The sequence below is a fragment of the Chelonia mydas genome, chromosome 1 (genome assembly GCF_015237465.2).
Source record: "Chelonia mydas isolate rCheMyd1 chromosome 1, rCheMyd1.pri.v2, whole genome shotgun sequence".
Classification (NCBI taxonomy): domain Eukaryota; kingdom Metazoa; phylum Chordata; order Testudines; family Cheloniidae; genus Chelonia; species Chelonia mydas.
The window spans coordinates 206,219,904-206,233,593 of NC_057849.1; the positions used below are offsets into that span (position 1 = coordinate 206,219,904).

At 47.2% G+C, this 13,690-nt stretch overlaps 1 protein-coding gene across 1 annotated transcript in view; it reads right to left on the reverse strand.

Moving 5' to 3' along the window:
- Window positions 1-13,690, reverse strand: part of LOC102948129 (acrosin binding protein) — a 66,032-nt gene that overhangs the window by 30,344 nt on the left and 21,998 nt on the right. Inside the window, exon 3 of the mRNA XM_043546607.1 lies at window positions 6,917-7,011. Coding sequence (XP_043402542.1) covers window positions 6,917-7,011 — 95 coding nt within the window. The remainder of the gene's footprint in view (window positions 1-6,916; window positions 7,012-13,690) is intronic.

Below are 13,690 nucleotides of genomic sequence, written 5' to 3' on the forward strand. Positions count from 1 at the left end.
AGGGAGGGGATGGGGGACCAGGGATTTCTCAGGAGGGAAGGGTCAGCCCTCCCCAATCCAAGATCCCAGTGCCAGGATGGAGGGATGTCCTTGACCCAGACCGAATCCTAACTGCGGAAGACAGGAATTTCTTCCTTCAGATGTCAAGTATCAGAGGGGTAGCCATGTCAGTCTGGATCTGTAAAAGTGGCAAAGAGTCCTGTGGCACCTTATAGACTAACAGACGTATTGGAGCATAAGCTTTCATGGGTGAATACCCACTTCGTCGGATGCATGTAGTGGAAATTTCCAGAGGCTGGTATAAATATGCAAGCAAGAATCAGGCTATGGACAATGAAGTTAGTTCAGTCAGCGAGGATGAGGCCCTCTTCTAGCAGTTGAGGTGTGAACACCAAGGGAGGAGAAACTGCTTTTGTCGTTGGCTAGCCATTCACAGTCTTTGTTTAATCCTGAGCTGATAGTATCAAATTTGCAAATGAAGCTCAGCGGTTTCTCTTTGAAGTCTGGTCCTGAAGTTTTTTTGCTGCAGGATGGCTACCTTTAAATCTGCTAATGTGTGTCCAGCGAGGTTGAAGTGTTCTTCTACAGGTTTTTGTATATTGCCATTCCTAATATCTGATTTGTGTCCATTTATCCTTTTATGTAGGGACTGTCCAGTTTGGCCGATGTACATAGCAGAGGGGCATTGCTGGCACATGATGGCGTACTTACATTGGTGGATGTGCAGGTGAATGAACCGGTGATGGTGTGGCTGAAGTGCTTGGAGGCAGAAGAGAGGAGAGAGGCGAAGCGCTTGAAGGCAGAAGTGGAGCTAAAGCACTTGGAGCTGGAAAAGGCTAAGCTGGGTCAACCAGGTCGCCCTAACAGTCCTCCAGGTACCGCTCCCCATCCAAAAAATTCCCCACAAAGAAGGTAGGCGATGATACAAAGGCCTTCTTAGAAAATTTTGAAAGGGCCTGCCTTGGGTACAACATCCCTCCAAACCAGTATATGGTGGAGCTGAGGCCACAACTCAGTGGACCCTTAGCAGAGGTGGCAGCTGAAATGCCTAAACAACACATGAATGAGTACGAACTTTTTAAACGAAAGGCCAGAATTAGCATGGGATTAACACCCGAGCATGCCCGTCAGCAGTTCAGAGCCCTAAAGTGGAAACCAGACATGGCATTTTCCCGACACGCCGACCACATTGCAATAAATTGGGATGCCTGAATATCAGGAGCAAGCGTTGAATCTCTGGAAGATCTGTCTCTCCGAATGCAAATGGAGCAGTTCTTAGAGGGTGTTCCTGAGGAAATAGAAAGGTACATGCTAGATGGGAAGCCCAAAACTGTAACTGAGGCAGGGGAGATTGGGACCAAATGGCTAGAGGTGGCGGAGCAGAAGAAAGCGAGTAGCAGTTGGTGGGGATACCAGAAGGGGCAACCTGAGATGACACCCCACCTTTGGAGTTAGCCCAAGGCCCCACCTCACAAGCAGGAGCCCTCCACACAGCCAGGGAAACCTCAGATGCCCTCTCGTCCTACCACCCTAGTCTCCAAACACCCAATTCGCCCCAGCCCACAGTCAGCTGGGCAATGCTTCAAATGTAATGAGCTGGGACATGTGAAGGCCAACTGCCCCAAGAGCACCAGCTGACTGCAACTCATCACCCCAAGGTCCCACCAAGAGCCTTCAGGCCCAGATGCCTTGCAAATACCCCCAGAGCAAAGGGAAACTGTGAGTATGGGTGGGAGGAAGAGACATGGAGAGACACTGAAGAGGCATGGAGGCATGGAAGAGGCATGGAGAGACACTGAAGCACAGGTGTCAGCTATTCACCAACCCCTGGTGAACCCCAAATGCATCGACCCAGAGGCCCAAGTGATGGAGAAACCCTTTAAGGCCAACTCTTTTAACTTGCCCCTACAGCCGAATTTCCTGTCCAGTACAAGGGCTGGTCAGGAATATGGACTTTTATGACTATTATCTATGACAATTATCCCATTCCCATGCTGCTGGAAGAAGACTTTGCCAACCATGTGAGGCTAACAAAAAGAGCAGGGATGGTCACCTGCAGCCAGGATAAACAGGCCTCCACACCTAACTCCATTCCTGAGCCTCCTACAAGAACCCGGTCTGTGTCCCCTGATACCACAGGCCAGGGAACGCAGCCAGAGGTGGTGGAACCAAACCCCAGACCAGAGTCTATGGCAGAGATTGTAGATCCAGTTCCTGGGACCCAGCCAGAACCAGCCCAAGGACTGGAACTGGCGGAGAAGTCAGCACCAGAACCCATGCTTGCAACCCCACCAGAGTCAGGGGAGCCAGTACCAAAGGGCGCCACAGAGCCTGCACCTGCAGCTAAACCGGTGCAAGAAGCTCAAGCGGAGCCTGAAATACAACCTACTGCACCAGTGGAGAGTGGTTCACAGTCGACGGAGACATACCCATCACCTGCATCGCTTCTGTGGACCAAGTGCAAGTCCACAACACGCGAAGAACTAATGTCTTCAGCATCAAGGAAGCCATTCCTGGAAAAGCAGGAAGCAGATGAATGTCTCAAGGGAGCTTGGATGGTGGCATGGAATGACCCACCACCTCTCAGCTCTTCTAATATGTCCAGGTTTGTTGCAGAAGGAGGACTCTTATACAAGGAGTAGATGCAAGCAGAACTGGCATCCTCAGAGACAGTTGGTAGTTCCAACTAAGTACTGGGAAAAGCTCTTGAGCTGAGCCCACGATCACCCTAGTGGCCATGCTGGGGTGAACAGGACCAAAGACCATTTGGGGAAGTCATTCCACTGGGAGGGAATGGGCAAGGACATTTCTACCTATGTCTGTCCTTGTGAGGTGTGCCAGAGGTGGGAAAGCTCCAAGACCAGGTCAAGGCCCCTCTCCAGCCACTCTTCATAATTGAGGTTCCGTTTCAGCGAGTAGCTGTGGATATTCTGGGTCCTTTTCCTAAGAAGACACCCAAAGGAAAGCAGTACATACTGACTTTCATGGATTTTGCCACCTGATGGCCGGAAGCAGTAGCTCTAAGCAACACCAGGGCTAAAAGCGTGAGCCAGGCATTGGCAGACATTTTTGCCAGGGTAGGTTGGCCCTCGAACATCGTTACGGATTTGGGAACTAACTTCCTGGCAGGGACCACGAAACGTCTTTGAGAAGCTCATGGGGTAAACCACTTGGTTGCCATCCCTTACCACCATCAAGCAAATGGCCTAGTGGAGAAGTTTAATGGGACTTTGGGGGCCATAATACATAAATTCGTAAATGAGCACTCCAGTGATTGGAACCTAGTGTTGCAGCAGTTGCTCTTTGCCGAGAGGGCTGTACCACATTCCAGTTTGAGGTTTTCACCCTTTGAACTCGTTTATGGCCATGAAGTTAAGGGGCCATTACAGTTGGTGAAGCAGCGATGGGAGGGGGTTACATCTTCTCCAGGAACTAACATTTTGGACGTTGTAACCAACCTGCAAAACACCCTCCAAGACTCTCTAGCCCTTGCTTGAGAAAACCTACAGGATGTTCAACAAGAGCAAAAGGCCTGGTAAGATAAACATGCCAGAGAGCGTTCCTTCAGAGTAGGTGACCAAGTCATGGTCCTGAAAGTGCTCCAGGCTAATACAATGGAAGCATCATTGGAGGGGCCGTTTATGGTCCAAGAGTGTCTGGGAGCTGTTAATTACCTCATAGCATTCCCAGACCCTACCCTAAAACCTAAAGTCTACCATGTTAATTCTCTAAAGCCCTTTTATTCCCGAGGAATCACATTTATCCAGTTTACAGCCCAGGAGAGAGATGACGCTGAGTGGCCTGAAGGAGTCTACTGTGAAGGAAAAAGCAATGGTGGCATAGAAGAAATGAGCCTTTCCATGACCCTTGGGCGTAAGCAGTGACAGCAAATCCAGGAACTGTGCACCAGCTTCGTGCCAATGTTTTCAGCCATCCCAGGACAAGCAGAATGGATGAACCACTCCACTGACACAGGTGATGCTCATGCAATTAGAGCCCAACCCTACCAGATGGCTCCTCAAGCCAAAACCGCAATAGAAAGGGAGATCAAGGACATGTTACAGATGGGTGTAATCCACCCGTCTGAGAGTGCATGGACCTCTCCAGTGGTTCTGGTTTCCAAACCAGATGGAGAAATCTGCTTTTGCATGGACTACTGTAAGCTAAATGCTGTAACTCATCCAGAGAACTATTCAATGCCGTGCACAGATGAGCTATTGGAAAAACTGGGACGTACCCAGTTCATCTCCACCTTAGACTTAACTAAGGGGTACTGGCAAGTGCTGCTAGATGACTCCGCAAAGGAAAGGTCAGCCTTCATCACCCATGTAGGACTGTATGAATTTAATGTGCTCCCTTTTGGACTGCGAAATGCAGCCACCACCTTCCAGAGACTAGTAGATAAACTTCTGGCTGGATTTGGGGAATTTTCAGGTGCCTACCTTGACGATGTAGCCATATTCTCAGATTCATAGGCAGAAAACCTGGAACACCGCCAAGCTGTCTTCCAGTGCATAAGGGAGGCAGGATTGACTGTTAAGGCCAAAAAGTGTCAAATAGGCCTAAACAGGGTACCATACCTTGGACACCAGGTGGGTCAAGGAACTATCAACCCCCTACAGGCTAAAGTAAATGCTATCCAAAATTGGCCTGTCCCTAAGTCAAAGAAGCAGGTCCAATCCTTCTTGGGCTTGGCCGAGTATTACATTTTACCTTTAAACTGGACCTCGAGAGAGCTATTCTTGATGCTTAATCCTTGTAATTGTTTTTTTTTTTAAATCTAGCAAAAGCCTAAGTCCCAGATGTATTTTCTTCTCTTTTTTTTTAAATTAATAAAATTTACCTTTCTGTTCTTAAAAATTGGATTTTTGTCCCCTGAGAAGTTTGTGCATATACTGTTTAATTAGCTGGTGGCAACAGCTGATTTCCTTTTTTTAATTCTTAGCTCTTCCCCGGAGTGGGGGTGAAAGGGCTTGAGGGTACCCCACAGGAAGGAATTCCCAAGTGCACCTTCTTGGGTTCTCAAAGAGGTTTTGCATGTGGGTGGCGGCAGCATCTACCAATCCAAGGTCAGAGAAAAGCTGTAACCTTAGGAGTCTAATACAAGCCTGGTGTGGCCAGTATTCATTTTTAGAGTCCTTGCAGGCCTCCACCTTCTGCACTCCAAGTGCCAGAGTGGGGAATCAGACTTGACATCTCCATTGCAATAATCTTCCCAAATCCCCACCTCTCCATTGCAATAATCCCCCCAAATTACCATATCTTCTACTGCAATAATCCCCCTGTGACACATGGCTAGAAAGGGTTAAATATCCTGCAAAATAAATAACCCACAGAGGACATGTGCGGAGATAATGTTTGTGTTTTTGTGTATTTACATATGTATGAGTAGGGTCCACTGTGTAATCAACAGTCCCTGTCTATGCTGTATTCTGATAATTCAAAGGTCAAAAGAACATCCTATCATTTAAATTAATTGTAAACATGGGATATTCATCTCTCTTTGAAATGTACTGTGAATGGTGGAGGAACAAGCAAATGGCCTTATGTTAATTCGTACAGCTAAGTATCGGTGATGGACCTCCTTCAAAGTCATCCTAATTACCTTTTGTTCCCCCTAGGAAACCCCAACTTGTCAAAGAGGACGTGAAATTGTATAAAAGATCCTTGGGTCCTGATTCTGTCATCTCAGATCTGCTTAGACTTCATCAGGGGAAGTTTGAGTCGCAAGACAAGTCCCAGTTATGCTGGTATGCCCTGAATATGAGATTTAGACATTGGACTATGACCTATGAACTGAATTCTAATGGAACTCTTTTTGCAACTACAAAGCTCACCATCTCTGCTGTGAATCTGAACCTCAATGAATTGAACTCATGTCTGTATGTATATTGATCTTTTAACCCAGGGGTGGCCAACCTCAGCCTGAGAAGGAGCCAGAATTTACCAATGTACATTGCCAAAGAGCCACAGTAATACGTCAGCAGCCCCCCACCAGCTCCCCACCCGCCTGCTCCCAGGGCCTCCTGCCCACCGGCAGCCCCATCAGCTCCCCACCTCCTCCCTCCCAATCAGCTGTTTCGAGGCGGGGCGAGGGAGTTAGGAGTGAGGGCACGGCAGACTCAGGGGAGGGGGCAGGAAGGGGTGGAGTGCAGGCAGGGCCTGTGGCAGAGCCAGGGGCTGAGCATTGAGCACCCCCCTGGCACACTGGAAAGTCGGTGCCTGTAGCTCCAGTCCCGGAGTGGGTGCCTGTACAAGGAGCTGCATATTAACTTCTGAGGAGCCGCATGTGGCTCCGGAGCCACAGGTTGGCCACCCCTGTTTTAACCATACTCTCTCTCTTTTGTTTTTTAATAAATTTTAGTTTAGTTAATAAGAATTGGCTGTAGCGTGCATTTGGGTAAGATCTAAAACATTCATTAACCTGGGAGGTCATGTGTCCGATCCTTTGGGATTGGGAGAACCTTTTCTTTTATACGATGAAATAAGATTTATAGACAGTTTCATCATATTTGACGTGGATACCTGGATGGAGGCCTGAGGCTGGATCACTTTAAGGGAACTATGTTGTTTGGACTTCTGAGTAACCAGTAAAGTAATAAAAAAGCTGTTTCATGCTGTCTTGGTAAATCCAAGTATTGGAATATCCACCATTTTTGGGGTTTGGTTGCCCATTTTTTGCAGTGTGTCCTAATTGAGTGACCACAGCTGATCCCCACTAGGACCCTGGTCACAGTCCCAAATCCCTGCCTCTCCAATGCAATAATCCCCCCAAATCCCCTCCCCTGCAATAATCCCCCCAAGCCCCATACCCTTCACTGCAATAATCCCCCCAAAACCCTCTGCTCCACTGTGATAATTGCCCCCCCCAAAAGCCATTGTTGCCACTGTTCTAATCCCCACCTCTCCCTCTCACCTTGGTGTAGTACTTGCGGTTGGAGCAGCGATACTGTGCAAACTGGCAAAAGGTTTGAAACCACAAGGCATCTGGGAGGTCAGAACAGACGGGGCCTAGAAACATGGTGAGAAGGGATGTCAATATTAGCAGGGAACTCACTCCCCTGCCCACAGGTGAATGAACCAGATTAAGACAAGGGCACCTGTTTGTTCGATGTAGAAGAAAATGCTGAATGTGCATGGAGATCCAAAGCACCCCTTAGAGCTAAGCTACAGAGCTCTGTTCAGTTAATGCTCAGGCAGCTCCTGGCTGCTATATACACTCCCTATGTCAATCTGAGGGAGTGCCTCATCTTATGGCCTACTTTAACCACCTGCTTTGGACCTCTGTGACAACTTACCCCCATCACCTCCAGGCCCCACTGCTTCCCCCTCAGTGATTAATTTGTATTGGAAGAGGTGCCAGGGCTCAGCCCCAGCACAAATTAAGCACTGGCTGAGTGGCTAGTGCTGGCCGGACACCCAGCTCTGAATTTTGGTGCAGGGGGGGAAGAGAGAGAGAGAGAGAGAGAGAGAGAGAGAGAGAGAGTGTGTGTGTGAGGGGGGGCAATGTGTTTGTTGGGAGGAATATGAGCATGAGAGGGGGGAGTGTGTGTGTGCCTGAGTGACTGGGTCAGTGCACTGTCTCTTTAAGTAGAGCATTCAGAAGCCTGAACAGCAGCACTGGCAGCTCCCACTCTGGACCCAGAGGCACCAGCCCAGACATGCTCCCCCGACCCCCACCCCAGCTCAGCAGAGCCTGGGTACACAGGTGGGGGGAGGGGGATACCCCAACATCACTCCCAAGGGCTCCAGGTCTGAGCTTGGCCAGGGGCAGCTCCATGGAGGGGAGGAGGTGGCGGAGACAGGAGCAGCGATGGCTGCAGACGGCAGTGGAACAGGGGAGGAGGGGCATCCCTGCTTCAGAGGAGGGTTGTTTTTTTTTATTTGACAGTGTTGTTTATTAAACTGCGCAATCTTCATCTAATATGTTACAAATCTGCAGAGTTAAGATCAGACATGTTGGCCCACAAGGAGAAATTACCCCTCTATTGTATAAATGCAGTCCCTTGGGGTTTCAGCTGAAACATTCCAAACTGGTTTTGACTCGTTCCATCTCATGCAGAAAACTGTAGAACTGCGGCAATGTTAACTCTACATACACATGATCCACTTGGCTTCCTTTTTTAACCACCAATCTCAACTGTAAGAAGACACTTCCCACTTTTTCCAGTTCACTGCTCCCTGCAGTCACTCCAAATTTCCACTCCATATCTATAAGCTGGTTAATCATCAGTGTCTGTCCAACAGCCAGGCGTGGCAGGGTGGGGGAATTCAGCTTCCACTACTCTGCAAAATAACTGGCTTTCTCTTCACTGAGTCCCAGAGCGAAAAAATCTGCTCTGACTTGTTCAGATTAGTTATGTGGCTGGTCCATCTGCCCCCCTGCAGGTCGGTCTGCCTGGCTGCCTCTAAGCCTTGCTGGCTGTCAGCAAGTCAGGTGGGTGGGAGGCACCAGCATGGTACCTTCTTGAATACCAAACCCTGGGCAGTGGCCCAGCTTGCCCATCCCTAAAGCAGGTCCTGAATAAGTCCCTATGTCTACTGGAAATGTCTCGCCTAATACACCCTAGGATCACATTTGCCTTTTTCACAGCCACATCACACTGGTGACTCAGGCATCCTGTGATCAACCCACATAACCGAGTCTGTCTCCTCCTCTGTGGCTTCCAACTGATGAGTCCCAGCTTGTAGCAGAAATTCTTATTATTAGACCCTAAATGCATGACCTTGCACTTTGTACTATTGAATTTCATATCCCATTTCTGTCACTCTAGTCTTCAAGGTCATCCAGATCTTTCTGTATAATATTCTGAACCTCCTCTATATTGACAAGGCCTCACAACTTTTTATCATCAGCAAATTTCATTAGCATTCTCCTGTGTTTCGGGCCAAAGTCATTAATAACATTATTGAAGAAGATTGGTCTCAAGACCAATCCTTGAGGAACTCCACCAGTAACCTCCCTCCAGTCCGATAGTTCCCCTTTCAGCACAACTTGTTGCCTTCTCCCCTTTAGCCAATTCCTTATCCACCTTACAATGCTTGGACTGATCCCCATCTTCCCTAATTTAACTAACAATGTCCCACATGGTACCTTGTCAAATGCTTTATTGAAGCCCAGGTATATTAGATCTATTGCACTTTCCTTATCTAAAAACAATCAGTTATCTTCTCAAACAAGGACATCAGATTAGTCTGACATGATCTGCCATTGCTACACCCATGTTGTATTAAAGCCCTTTGACCATTTACTTCCATTAATTTACTTATTTTTTCCTTCACAATTTGTTCTAAATCCCTGCGTGCTACTGAGGTCTGTAGTTGCCCGGATGACTTTTTTTCTCTTTCTTAGATACATTAGCTACTCTCCAGTCATATGCTACTATCCTGAACAGATAGATTAATTAAAAATCCTTGCTACTAGAGACTCACAGTCTTGTGACTTAGTTCTTTCAGTATTTTGGGATGGAAATTATCCAGCCCCCTGATTTGATAGCATGCAGAATAGAGAAGGAGTTTCATGAGGAACCTGAACACATCACCCAAGCCAAATTCCTTCATGTGGCAGATAAGTGGTTTCTGCAGACACAGTGCTTTAAACACTCATAGAATCATGGACATGCAGTGCTGGAAGGGACTTCGGCTGGTCATCAAGTCCAGCCCCCTGCTGTAAGGCAGGATCAAGTAAATTAGAATGTCTGTCAAGGTTCCTCCCCCACTCTGAACTCTAGGGTACAGATGTGGGGACCTGCATGAAAACCTCTTAAGCTTACTTTCACCAGCTTAGGTTAAAACTTTCCCAAGGTACAAATTAATTTTATCCTTTGTCCCTGGATCTCCACTGCCACCACCAAATTCTAACTGGGTTTATTGGGAAACGTAGTTTGGACACGTCTTTCCTCCCAAAATCCTCCCAACCCTTGCACCCCACTTCCTGGGAAAGGTTTGGTAAAAATCCTCACTAGTTTGCATAGGTGACCACAGACCCAAACCCTTGGATCTGAGAACAATGAAAAAACATTCAGTTTTCTTACAAGAAGACTTTTAATAGAAGTAAAGAAATCCCCTCTGTAAAATAAGGATGGTAGATACCTTATAGGGTAATTAGATTCAAAATATAGAGAATCCCTCTAGGCAAAACCTTAAGTTACAAAAAAGACACACAGACAGGAATAGTCATTCTATTCAGCACAGTTCTTTTCTCAGCCATTTAAAGAAATCATAATCTAACACATACCTAGCTAGATTACTTACTAAAGTTCTAAGACTCCATTCCTGTTCTATCCCAGGCAAAAGCAGCATACAGACAGACACAGACCCTTTGTTTTTTTCCCTCCTCCCAACTTTTGAAAGTATCTTGTCTCCTCATTGATCATTTTGGTCAGGTGCCAGCGAGGTTACCTTTAGCTTCTTAACCCTTTACAGGTGAGAGGATTTTTCCTCTAGCCAGGAGGGATTTTAAAGGGGTTTACCCTTCCCTTTATATTTATGACAACATCCTAGTCAGGTGTTTGTCCAACCTGTTCTTAAAAACTTCCAGTGATGGGGATTCCACAACCTCTCTTGGAAGTCTGTTCCAGAGCTTAACTACGCTTATGGATAGAAAGTTTTCCTAATATCTAACTTAAATCTCCACTGCTGCAGATTAACCCCATTACTTCTTGTCCTACCTTCAATGGACATGGAGAACAATTGATCACTGTCCTCTGTATAACAGCCCTTAACATATTTGAAGACTGTTATCAGGTCCTCTCTGAGTCTTCTTTTCTCAAGACTCAAATGCCCAGTTGTTTAACCTTTCCTCATAGGTCAGGTTTTCCAAACCTCTGATCATTTTTGTTGCTTTCCTCTGTACTCTCCAATTTGTCCACATCTTTCCTAAAGTGTGGCACCCAGAACAGGAAACAGTACTCCAGCTGAGGCCTCACCAGTAGAGCAGAATAGAGCAGGACAATTACCTCCCATGTCTTACATACAACTCTCCTGTTAATACTCCCAGCATGATATTAGCCTTTTTTACAACTGCATCACATTGACTCATATCCAATTTGTGATCCACTATAACTACCAGGTCCTTTTCAGCAGTACTACCACTGAGCCAGTTATTTCCCCTTTTGTAGTTGTGCATTTGATTCTTTCTTCCTTAGTGTAGTATGTTGCACTTGTCTCTACACAGAATTTCATCTTGCTGAATTCAGACCAATTCTCCAATTTGTCAAGATCAATTTGAATTCTAATCCTGTCCTCCAAAGTGCTTGCAACCCCTCCTAGCTTGGAGTCATCTGCAAATTTTATATGCATATTCTCCATAAGCACCGACTTCCCCTCTTTCCCTTGGGTGTTCGACCCCCTTCTGCCCTCGTCCCTGCCCCCACTCCACCCCTTCCATAAGGCCCCACCCCTGCCCCACCTCTTCCCACCCCTGCCCGCACCCCCATTCCAACCCCTCCCTGCCCCTATTCCAACTTCTTCCCCAAATCCCTGCCTCAGCCCTGCCTCCTTCCCTGAGCACGCCATGTTCCCGCTCCTCCTGCTCCCTCTCGGCGTGTGCTAACACTGCCAAACAGCTGTTTGGCAGCAGCCGGGCGGGCAGCACTGGGAGGTAGGTGGAGGAGAGGGGATGTGGCGTGCTCAGGGGAGGAGGAGATGGGGAGGGGGTGAGGGGAGCTTGGCTGCCAGTGGGTGCAGAGCACCCACTAATTTTTCTCCATGGGTGCTCCAGCCATGGTTCTCCAGCCCCAGAGCACCCACGAAGTCGGCGCCTATGATACTCTCCACTCCGTTATCCAAGTCCGTAATGAAAATATTGACTAGTACTGGACCCAGGAATGACCCCTGTGGGACTACACTAGATACATCCGCCCATTTTGACAGCAAACCATTGATATGCAATCTTTAAGTAGTCTTTCAACCAGTTATGCACCCACCTGTTGAAGGCTTGTGGCCTGTTTTTCACACTTCTCCTACAGCAGAAAAGTCATTATGTCAGGTTGGCCAGACAGGAAGGAAGAACTCCAGAGGCATAACTAGGAGACATGTGGGGAGTGTCACAGGCCCCCAATCAGATGTTTGCTGAAACATCAATGACTCTGTTGACAGATTTCTGTTGACAGAGAATCTCTCCAATCACAGAAGAAAACAAAACTAAAAAGTAACCACCACTGCATGTTTCAGAATTTTGTTTAGCTCTCTGCTACAATCACACTCCGGCAAACAAGAATCAGGGCTTATTTGTTTGTTGGTGCCTTGTTCCACTCCAAATAGTGGGGCTGTGCTGACAGATATGGTTACTAACCTGTTCTATAACTGTTGTTCCTCAAGATGTGTCGTACATGGCCACTCCACTTCAGGTATGTGCAGGGCTAGTGCCACAGTTGTCAGAAATTTTTCCCTCAGCAGCACTTGTTGGGGTGGCACTTGAGCCCTCTGCTGTTTTGTGCTGCTGTGCAATGGCATAAAGGGCAGAACTGCCCTCAGCCCCCCTTAGTTCCTTTCTTACTGGACAGACTCCGACACAGAGAGGAAGGAGGGTGGGTCGTGCAATGGACACATGCAACACATCTCAAAGAACAACAGTTACAGAACACGTTAATAACCGGTTCTTCTTCTTTGAATGACTGCACATGTCCATTCCACTTCAGGTGAATCACGAGTAGTTCCATTTGGAGGTAGGATCTGAGTCTACTTGAGTAAAGACTGAAGGACCATATGTCCAAACTTGGCATTATCTCCAGACTGCTGAGAGATGGCATAATGTGAGGCAAAGGAAGGCACTGAAGACCAAGTTGCTATTTTGCAAATGTCCAGAATAGGCACTTGGGCCAAAAAGGCCGCAGAGGCTGCATGTGCCTTTGTTGAATGTGCTAATACTCTGTTTGGAGGGGTTACATTGGCCAAGTCGTAGCATAAACATATGTAAGAGGAGATTCTATGAGAGGAGACCGAACAGTCCTTCATCCAGTCTGAAATTGCCATAAACAACTGTGAAGATGTTTGGAATGGTTTATTCCTGTTCATGTAAAATGCCAATGCTCTCCTGACAGCTAGTGTGTGAAGTCTCTCCTCATCCCTGTGAACATGAGGCTGAGGGAAGAAACTTGCCTGACCCTGATTAATAAGGAAGAGAGACACCACTTTGTACAAGGGCATAGGCATATCTTGTAGAAGACTGTAGACGGAGGTTTGGACTCTAGAGCTTGTAATTCACCCACTGTCCAGGTTGATGCAAATGGTCCAAACTTTTTAGAAATCTGGCTGTCGTACGATTGGAGAAAGCGAGTGGCTATCAACTGGAACGTGGAAAGCTGTGATAGCTGCCAAGTGGACCTTGATGTAGCTAATGGCAAGACCTTCCTGTTTCAGGAATTACAAATAGTCCAACACATGATGGATCAGTGCCAGGACAGGAGAAACACCTTTTTTCTGGGACCAGATGTAGAATCTCTTCCACTTCACCAGGTAAGTATACCTAGTAGAAGGTTTCCTACTATTTAAAAAAAAATCTTGAACTCCCTTTGAACAAACATCCTCCTGAGGTGTTAGCCACAGAGCATGCAGGCTATCTGGTGGAGGCCCTGCAAGTTAGGGTGGAGGAGGCTACCGTGGTCCTGAGAGATCAGGTCTGGGTCCAATGATAATGTCAATTGAGCTCTATCTGAGAAAGTCAGCAGAATGAAAAGTCAGTCTTGTT